This window comes from Leptopilina heterotoma, unplaced genomic scaffold (assembly GCF_015476425.1).
Source record: "Leptopilina heterotoma isolate Lh14 unplaced genomic scaffold, ASM1547642v1 Lhet_402, whole genome shotgun sequence".
Taxonomy (NCBI): domain Eukaryota; kingdom Metazoa; phylum Arthropoda; class Insecta; order Hymenoptera; family Figitidae; genus Leptopilina; species Leptopilina heterotoma.
Window position 1 is genome coordinate 179,599 of NW_025111066.1, and position 11,228 is coordinate 190,826.

Below are 11,228 nucleotides of genomic sequence, written 5' to 3' on the forward strand. Positions count from 1 at the left end.
GGCCAACATTGATCGTCAGAACACCACCGGTTGGTCCGATAGATCAACCATTACCTCTACTGGAAGAAGTACCAGTACCAGCACCACGACGCCGAATTGCACACATTCCGCGACAATTGCCACTAGTGCCAGCACCAGAGCCAGGTATTGTGTGGTAATGTACATTAACGTTATTAGCTATATACCATAATTTTTATTTTATTATTTTTTTGTTTTATTTTTTACATTTTTTTCAGAAAACATTTTGTTACATTTTTAAAATGTATTACTAATTATTATAATAAGATTATGCTTGTTTTAAACTGCATTATTATTTTTAGTGAATGTGCATATGTAATTAAAAGCTTTTTATGTTAACGTTTCCTATACATATGTTACGTGAAAAGTAACTCACCTCTTAACATTTGTAGTCCTCGTTTAAAAAAAAAATTCCGAAGAAATCTTATTTGGGAATGAGGAAAAAGAATCAATGTAAAGTCTAATAGTTAATTAAATGAAATTTATTGTGTCAAAATTATATAATGTTTTCTTGAGTTTTCGTTATTGATATCTTTTGCCGAGAGAAGACCAGTTCCTTTCCAATAAACACCTTTAACAAATAGGCGTTTATTAGATATAGAAATTGTAATGAAAAGATATGATGGAAAGAATTAGTTATTTACCTTTATTGCTTCTATTGGAAGCTGGAAACCCGTTCTCCGCTCGTGTGTCTACAGCCAGCACAGATGCACCGCCTTTCCAAATTTACTGCCTTGGAGATTGACAATGGTTCGTTCACACACGAGATGGGTATTACTTAGACTGGAATTTTCGTAGGTTACGAGTATAGATTCGCACTGACTACTGGTACAGAGATGATGTCGATCACTTTGATTTAGATTAGATACTGATTCGATGTTGACTAGATACTGAATTTTGGATCCAAATTTAGGGCCTTATATACCCAGATCACATCCTTGTATCGACGTAATAGGGTTGTAAAAAGATTGCTCATCGATGCGTGTTTGTCAAGTTTGCTTAGTAACAGGTCTGGTCTAAGGTTACTTAAAAGTCACACACGTGGCATGTGACACCTCCCCTCTTAATTCAATCGCACAATTAAAAATTTGCGATTGAAGCTTCGGCAGAAGATTTGTCTAAAATTCTCGATATCGTAGTACATAAGGTTGACTTTCTTTTAAATCTTAGAATCGTAGAAAAAGAATTACAAGAAAACATTATTCTAGTGTTCATTGTGTAGAACAAAATATTTTAGTGAATCGTAGTACAATATGTTTGTTTAAATGTTATTTGTTAGAATTAATTGAAAAATTTTGAACAAATTGAAGAATAATACAATTGTGAAAAATTTTAAGAAAAACATAGTACAATAAAATTGTTTAACATTATTAAGTAAAATCGTTTTAACATTATTGAGAAAAATCGTTTTAACATTATTTGTTAATTGGAAATGTTTTGAGTAAATCATAGAAAAATTTTATATAAATCGTAGAACAATGTAATTGTTTAATATTTGTTAACCTGAATTGAAAAAGTAATTGTTTAATAATATATGTAAAATTGATTAAAGAGTAGAAAAATTTTGAAAAACTGTGTAAATCGAAGAACAATTTTAAACAAAAAATTAATATATATATATACATATATTTAATAATTCCATATTATTATAAGACTTCTTTTTGGACTGGTGTGTTTTGATCAGATATTATTCGGATTGCCGCTGACTATTACCGGATTCTTTGCGTACAGATTTCGGATTATTTTGTATTTGTTTCGAATTATGCTTTTTAATTGGATTAAATTCGGATTATTTCACACAATTTTCGGATACTTAGCATATAGATTTCGGATTGTTTCGGATTATGTTTTTCAATTGGATTACATTCCAATTGTTGCAGACAATTTCCGAATTCATTGCATACAGTTTTGGATAGTTTCGTACTTGTTTCAGAATAGGATTTTGCAACACTTAATTTCAAATTGTTGCGGACTAATATCGGATTTCTTGCTTACAGAGTTCGGATTGCTTCGGACATTTTACGGATTAAGTTTTTTTAACTAGATTAAATTCTGATTGTTGCGGACTTATTCCGTAATCTTTACATTTTGATTTCTGATAATTCCGTACTTATTTTAGAAGAATTCTTCACGGGTCATACCAGGGTTTGTATCTCAAGCTTCCAATATTTTATTTCAATTTAAGTTTATTTTTAAATAGAATTTCACTATTTGTCTGCTCTCTAAAACAAAAGTTAATGAAATTTGATTGAAAATCAGTGACTCTATTCAAGCGATTTGAATCAGTGAAATTTCAGTCATTTTTTATTGATTGACCAATTAAAAAATAACTGAAATTTTCTGTCACTCATATTGAAAATTTAAATTATTTTTTAATTGATTAATCAGTGAGAAATGACTGGAACTTAAATAATTTTTAACTGATCTTTAGTAAAATTTCACTGATTCAAATTACGAAAATAGTTACTGCGATTCTTATTCAAATTTCACTAATTCAAATTTAGAGAGTGCTGTTTAATTTGTAAAAAGTGATTAATTTACATTTAGAGAAATCATATTCATTTTTTGTTCCTAATGCGAATAAGTTTAATTGTTTGTATTAAATAAAAATTAAACTTTAGATTTTAATTAAAAAAGGAAATTTAATTTCAATATTATGTTTTAAACAGAATTACAGAATTTAAATTATAAAACAAAATATACTTGAACAATTTGCAATAAGAAAATTAATTATATAAAGTCTAAATGGAAAATTTAAATCCTTTATACATATTAGATTAAATTGAAACGAAATAAAAAATAAAAGTTTTAATTAGTCAGGTAGCAGTTAGCGACTCTGAGCCACTCACTATAATACCTGAATGATATTATTCCTTGCAACGGCTCGTTCGGCAGATTCTTTGGTTCAGCTCCTCATATGCATTTTTAGAATTTTCGATGTTCAAACATTTTTTAAAATCATATATTTAAACAATAATATTTTTCTTATTTCCTAGTTTAATTTTCATAAATTTAGTTAAATAAACTATTATATTGGTGATATGTATTAGCAACTTTTCTTGTAATAGTAATTACATACAATTTTATCCTTTCATGAAAAGAACAATATACAATACATAATTATTTTATCTAAATGGATGTGCAAACTAAACTGACAGAAAAATAAAATACCCATTTTACTAATAAATAAGTTGATAGTCTAACCTTAAAATTTCGTAAAATATAAATTTGAACTTCTACCACATTTTTTAATTATTTTTTATTGTCGAACTTTTCATATGCTTTTTTCGCAATACTAAACAATTTTATTAATTTTGATAACATAGAATAACTATAATTAAGTCCGCACAGGAAGCAGGCATGCAAAGAAAGGGAGGTGCAACGTCACATCCAATTAAAAAATATTTATCTAAGCCGTGGTATGGCGGATCTTGCGTGGAAGCGAAGAGGGAAGTGGGGGTGAGACTTAGAAAATGCAAAAACTCGAATTTTGATACTAATGATTTTTTGGAATATAAAATAGCCAAAACAAAATTTAAAAAAATACTTTTAGAGAAAGAAAAAGAATTTCAAAGAACTCTCATAGATTCGATAAACAATTGTCGTGATGCTAAAACGTTTTGGTTCCTAATTAAAAAATATAGACCTAAACTTCACTCTCCAAATTCTATAATTTTAAATCAATGGCACGAGTATTTCTCCCTCCTCTTCCCTCAACGAATTGATTTCTCTGTTCCGCTTTCCAATGAAATTGATCCTTCCATACTGAATGACCCGATTACGCACGACGATCTCCTCCTTGTTCTAAAAAATTGTAAAAACGGAAAATCTCCCGGACCAGATGGCATTAACTACGAATTTTACAAAAACTTACCATTAAATTGGATTTATTAAATTGAAAACTTATTTAACAAAATCTTGGAGGAGGGGGAGGTCCCGCGATCCTGGTCGGAGATACACGCTTCTATGCTCCATAAAAAAGGTGATAAGAATATTCCTGACAATTCTCGTTGCATCTCCTTGGTAAATTGCATCACCAAAATTTTTACACAAGTATTGAATGAGAGATTATCGGAGTGGGTTAATAAAAGTAATTTGTTGCCAGAGTTCCAATCTGGCTTTCGAAAGGGAAGGGGATGCATTGATAACATTTTTATTTTTGATTCAATGTCACAAATTTATTTAAATAAAAATAAAGGAAAACTCTATGTGATATTCATAGATTTTGTCAATGCTTTCCCTTCCATCAAGCATAAATTATTATGGCGAAAATTGTCCTATTTGGGAGTAAGTAATAAATTTATTAAAATTTGCAAGGGTTTGTACGACTACGCAACTATTTCTGTACGTTCACCAGAAGGCCTTTCAGTTCCAACAGAGGTCACAGAAGGCGTTCTCCAGGGAGAAACTTTAAGCCCCTTCTTTTTCTCACTATTTATTTATGACTTTGGAAAATTTTTTAGAGATCGAAACCTGGAAGGCGCTCCTGTGGATCCTAAAAACAACATACTATGTACCGGATATGCGGATGACATAGCATTGTTTGCTGTCAACCCGCACGATTTGAAAAAAAAGCTGAAATGCCTAGAAAGTTATTGTGATACCAATGGCTTAGGAGTTAACATTAAAAAAACAAAAATACTAATTTTCCACAGGGGTAGATTGCAAAGCAAATATAACACGTTCTATTACAAAAAAGAAAAAATAGAAATAGTCAAAAACTTTTGTTATCTTGGAGCGCACTTTTCATGTTCGGGTTCATTTAATTTTGCTTTAAACGAGGTAAAACATTCGGTTCAAGGCGCAATGGCTGCCCCCTTGTCAAACAACCATATCAATAGAGAGAAACACAATTGGTTTTCCCAAATAATTAAAATAATTAGCGCAACTGGTTTAAACGAAAATCAAGAAATTCAACTAACTCCAAACTACATTATAAAAAATAAATAGACTATACTAAACAAACAAATTGAAAAATCCAAACAAAATGATAAAATTAGAATCTTGGAATCTCGCAGCCTCCAGATTTACCCACATTTACCTTTAGAACAAGGACGTCAACCTTATCTTAATCTCAAACTACCATTTTATAAAATTAAAGCAACTGCACAGTGCAGATTAATTAATAATATATCACCCAGAATTTTTACCAAAGATAATGTTTTAAAACTTCGATCGAATGAGAGATGTGAAACTTGTTTTGGTCTTTCGACGGAAAGTATGCTTCATGTATTGATTGAATGTGCAGTTTATAACTCAGAAAGATTGTCTTTGTTTGAGTCACCTAACAATGTAACTGATCCATTTTATTATATAATTGATATACTTGGAGGAAGAACAAAAGAAAATGTGAACAAAATGTATACATTTATTGAAGGTATCACTGTCAAACGTAAAGATAATTGAAATAATTAAAAACACATTATCTGGTCCTACAAGTCAATTTGTGTTCGTGCGAATAAAATTAATTGTAAACAATTCTGTATAATTAAAAGAAAAACATGTATTTTATCATATTAGAATTTTGTTAACTTCGAGACTCGACTCATTTGTAAAGCCTAATGGCTTGAAGCAAATAAATTATATATTATAGTGAATTCTAGTATTGACTAGTTAATATTAGTATTGACGAAAGGCCACTGTCAGAACTAGTTTTAACTAGGTAATACTAGTATTGACTAATTTCGGGGTTTGACGGTAACATATACATACCCATGTGGAAGGATCTCCGGAAACTTTTCGGAAGAGGTTTCCGAAAAATTTCCGCACGGGGAAAAGAGAAACGTTGGGTTAATACCGATTTCAGATTGGATGAACAGTTTTTCGGTGCTGTTTCAACATAGGCGACATCTGTAGTATAATGTATGTTGTATTAATGTCACCTCGTAACTGAGTTTGATTCCGAAAATAACTGTCAGGCGATGGTGTCTTGATTCATTTTACCATTAGCCGTTGAATTAACGTACTAAATCATTTTATACATCAAAATAAATAATATTTAAGAAATAATTATTTAAAACATGAATCACTTGGCAAATCCATTATAAAAGATAATTTCCGCAATCATTAAAAACATTTATGACTATATAAAAATATACGCAGCTGATCAGTCAATTTTCATATATGGCCATAACCTACCTGATCAGTCATAATTACACACGCGCTGCGCATGCGCAAGCAGACATATTTCTGGTCAAGCAAACTTATCGTGGTATATTGATTTAACAGGTGGATCTGTGTTAATTCAATGTTATTGCCGTGAAGTAGGCCCAGTTTGTTAGATCAACGTTTCTCTTTTCCCCGTGCGGGAATTGATTTTTTAACGGAAATTATCCGGAAATTGATTTTTTACGGAAATTGATTTTTTACAGAAATCTTCCGGAAATTAATTTTTTTACGGAAATCTTTCGGAAATTAATTTTTTTTACGGAAATCACATGTGAAACTTTCCGGAAATCTTACGGAAAATGATTTTTTTACGGAAATCTTCCGGAAATTAATTTTTTTCATATTTGTTGTTACATTACTTGTTTACGTATACTTTAACTTATCTACTATTTAACACCTATCAAAAAATAGTTTTAGTAGGCTAAAAATAGAGTTTAACATTTTGCCCCAGTAAAAAAAAAAAATTTTAAAAAGGACATAACATGTATTTTATGCAAAAATATCAGAAAGCTGTACAGGGCAAGTTGCCCTACAATATTGATATACTAATATTTGCATCTAAGCGGATTATATTGTCAAAAAAATCATTTATGCAAAAGGACTCAGCACAAAATGCACTTAAAAAATCTTCCAGTGAAAAAAATTGTTTGAAACTTCGTGGGTATGAAGTTTTAAGAATGCTAAACAAAATATTAAAATCAAAAGTGCCCCACTAAAGGTCAGAAATAGGACTAGGAGCAGGCAAAGGTCAAAAATGACCAAAATATCAAATAATTGCCCTTAGCTAGGGTTCTGGACCAGTTTTAGTATCAGATTGAGGACTTGTTTTAGAAATAGTTTTAGATTCAGACTGAGGACATGTTTCCGGACCAGTTTCAGAATTTAGTTTAAAGTTTTAGGACTAGTTTTAGTATCAGATTTCAGAACCAGTTTCAGAATCATATTAAGGACTTGTTTGAGGACTACTTTGAGATTCAGGTTGAGGACTTTAAGGACCAGTTTTAGTATCAGATTGAGGACTTGTTTGAGGACCACTTTCAGATTCAGGACTTATTTAAGGACCATTTTTAGGATCAGATTGAGGACATGTTTCAGGACCAGTTTTAGAATCAGATTTAGGACTTGCTTTAGGACCAGTTTTAGTATCTGATTGAGGACTTGTTTGAGAATTAGTTTTAGTAACAGATTGAAGACTTGTTTTAGGACTACTTTCAGATTCAGGTTGAGTACTTAGTTGAGGACTAGTTTTAGAATCAGACTGAGGACTTGTTGGAGTATTTTTTCGAGCATCTGATTGAGGACTTGTTTCAGGATCAGATTCAGAGTGAGGTATTGTTTGACGACTAGTTTCAGTATCAGATGAAGAACTTCTTTGATCATCAGTTTTAGTAACAGATTGAGGACGTCTTCTTCCATAAGAATAACTGAATACATAACATAACAAAGTTCTAAGAAATCATTATATCCGGAAATCATTCAAGATAACAAATATATTAAATGTATGTAAAAATAAAAATATTGGTTACTGCGGAGATCATTCAGGAATTAAATTTATTCTGAAACACTTTTCTTGATATAGCATTGATTGGATAGGCCTATTTAAAAACTATTAAACAATAATTTTACAAATTCTGATTAACATTTATGAATGGTAAAGAAATTACAGTCTTGTAAATACATAAACACAATATTTAGGCAGAATTTCAAGTTATTTGATTTTGTAACTAAAAATTTTATATGATTTTATTTATATTCTTTTTCTGACTCAGTTTTCATAAACAAAATAAATAAAATCTTTTACAGGAGATTCATTTTTAATAGATTTTAGACAACTTTCAACTAAAATATTTTTTCAACTTTACAAAATTTAAAAATATTCCTCTTGCAACAAATAGTACTCAAAAATTATGTAAACTTTTGGTTGAAAAGAAATCATTTTTTCACATATTTATCATAAAATTAGGCTGTTTTGAAAGTTAATAATTGAAAATAAATAACATCCACAGATTCTCTGCAAGCAAAAATAAAACGTTACTGGAGCAAAGAAGAGAAAGAGCTTATTTTTGCGAATTTTGGAGACTTAATGAAACTGACAGCACTCCCAAGTTTGAGTAAGTGCAAAGAAATTATACAAGCGAATAAGGTTTTAGAACGTAGAACAGCACAACAAGTAAAATCATGGATTGATAATCAACAACGTGCTGAGTCAAGAAAACTAAACAAACTGTTTTAAAATTTTAATCAGTTATTGTTGGCATGCAGATTATTTAGAGCAGGATGTAGTCAATAATAATACACAAATACGGATGAAATCAGTCGTTTATTAAGAGCTCGTTGACGATCGAGACGTTCACGGTCGAAGCGATATCGAGAAGCAGAAGAAGTGCGTGCGCACACGGTAGTGACGTAAAATCAACTACGTTAGAGTCAAGCGAGATATTAGGCGCGAATATACAATATTTCAACACTCCCTCCCGAGATTGACTCGTTTACAATATAAATAAAAATTATCAATTTTACAAATTTCAAGCTTAAATAATTTATAAGTTTCTCAATTTATTTTAAATATAGTCGTTTCAAGTCCATCCTTTCTCAAATTGAATATTCTGGACATTTCAGCATTGTCGAATTTGATATATGTATAAGTTCTGTAAATCTTAGGACACCTTTCGAACAGCTCATGTACCAATCATTATGTCTGAGTTTCATTCAGTAACTGAAAATTATTGAAAATAATAAATTTCGTCATTTCAGTATATTTATTACCATCGTCAGATATCGTATACTGTCGTGTATTTCAGTTGTTCATTTAAATTTTTCTTAGAAGAACTGTCGTTTAATCATTTGTTTATTCAAACTGTCTAGAAGAGAAACTGTCTTATATATTAGTTGGTTTTTTTGAAATTACCTAAGAGGAATCTGTCGTTATTAGGTATATATATAGTTTTGCATTGAAATTTTATCACACAACTTTGTTGTTCGTTATTATATCAGACAATTATTATGTAATTGAAAAACATTCGATATTTACACAATCGTACTTCACATATTATTTCATACAATCTTGATGAACATCCGTCATGTCATATGCCTTAATTTATTTCGCCAATAGTTTTGTACATATCGTTGCAGCTTTATTATCATACCCTCACAGCACCGGGATATTTTTGTTTTCGGAAGTTTGGATATCTCTGGGATATCCTAGGGACGTCCATGGATATCCAGAGGATAATCCAGGGATATCCAAACTTCCGAAAACAAATCGATATCCCCAGGACGTCTCTGGGATATCCTGAATATCCCGGTGCTGTGAGGGTATTTAACTAGTCGTTGTAAATAAAACTTTATCCAACTTTTTCGTCGGGGATTCGCTTATCGTCATAATTTTGTTAAAATATTGACTTTCATCAATAGCAATATTCAATCTCAAATTTCAATAAACAATGTAAATTTGATTATTTGTATTTCAAGAGATAGTGTCTTGAAACAGTCGCATTACAAGAATCACATCTGAAAAACATTATTTGCTATTAGCAAAAACTTATGTTGAAATTAGCAAACAGATCGTTTCGTCTACTTATGAAGTTCAAATATAATTTTAATTTCAGTCAAACGTTAAATTATTCATTTAATCTTAATTTATAGTTTTATCTACGTGATAGAAAACTAATCAATCGTTATTCGTTAAGAAATATCAAGAGCTTTTTCATAGAATTCCAAACTGTCATTTGTTTCCACGTTCCTTTTGTTCTTGATTTGATAACTGTTCTAATACATTTGTTGATTTTATAAAATTTATTAGCTGATCAGAATTTCGTTTACATTTGCTTCTTGTATAACTGTCATGCTTTTTGTTGTCTCTAAGTCGAATTTTCATATCTAACAGACATTCAGGTTCACATGAGTTTGATTAAGATCGTTATGAGTTATCGTTGTTAACACTGTTCGTATAAAAATTAATATTTAAAGAAGGATGTTGTCACTCAACCTCTTATTTTGAATATGCGCCTGTCGCGAGATATGACAAAAATTCAACTGGAGAAGATGAAATTGCTAAGGAGGGAGTTAGAAGAACGACGCGAAGGAGGGGAGACGAATGTTCGCATAGCTTATCGTCATGGAGCTCCATCACTGGTGTCTACTTCTCGACGATTGAAGCAGTGAACCAGTGTGTGTGTACGTTTCATGATATTGGTGTCAATGAATTGTGTAATTCTGTTGACCCATCCAATGCTTCCCGTGCTGCCTCGTGTAATACATTTTCAGCTGTTCTCTAGTCGTTCTCTGTTTACTATCAGAATGTTAGGGGACTGAGGGGTAAACTAGTTGATCTTCGCCAAGCTTTGTTAACAGTGACTTATGATGTAATTATTTTTTCCGAAACTTGGTTGAATTCATCTTTTCACTCTTCGGAACTTGGATTTTCAAATTACAATATTTTTCGCTCTGACAGAAATGCAAATACCAGTCTGTGTTCTCGTGGTGGTGGTGTTCTTGTGGCATGTTGTTCAACATTAAATGCTTCACTTATAGTCACTAATGACAATTCAGTTGAACATATTTTCGTAAAGTTTTTATCTAACAAAACATTGTATATTTTGGCCACATTTTATATACCCCCTAATTCTACCTTTCATACTTACTTAACTGTTTGCAATATAATTGAAAAAGTATACAATTCTTTCCCGTCAGCAATTTTAATTATTATTGGAGATTTCAACATGCCTTTCGTTTCGTGGCGTTCGCATTCTGATAGCGGACCCTCTTGCTTTTCAAAATTACGTACTTCCAAATCATATAATAAAATTGCCAATCGAATATCTGAATCTTTAGACCTTTTAAAAAAATTTGCGAGCGATTATTTATGATAATAATAACAATGATGTAAATGCGGCCAACTAATTTTTGTAATTAATTCTGTCATACTTTTTTATATACTTAGTACACTGTACGAATGGGCACAGCCCTTATATATATATCTAAATAAATATTTAAATACTGTCGCATAAATTTATTTTAAATAATATAAATTTTTATGTTAT

At 30.7% G+C, this 11,228-nt stretch overlaps 1 protein-coding gene across 1 annotated transcript; it reads right to left on the reverse strand.

The window, feature by feature from the left end:
- Positions 1 to 7,240: 7,240 nt before the first annotated feature.
- Positions 7,241 to 10,689, reverse strand: LOC122506289 (neuroendocrine secretory protein 55-like). Its single transcript, XM_043618385.1, has 2 exons — positions 10,652 to 10,689; positions 7,241 to 7,610 (listed from the first exon to the last, which is right to left on the reverse strand). The coding sequence occupies exons 1-2, from the start codon at positions 10,687 to 10,689 to the stop codon at positions 7,241 to 7,243; spliced, it is 408 nt and encodes a 135-aa protein (XP_043474320.1).
- Between the last annotated feature and the right edge of the window lie 539 nt (positions 10,690 to 11,228).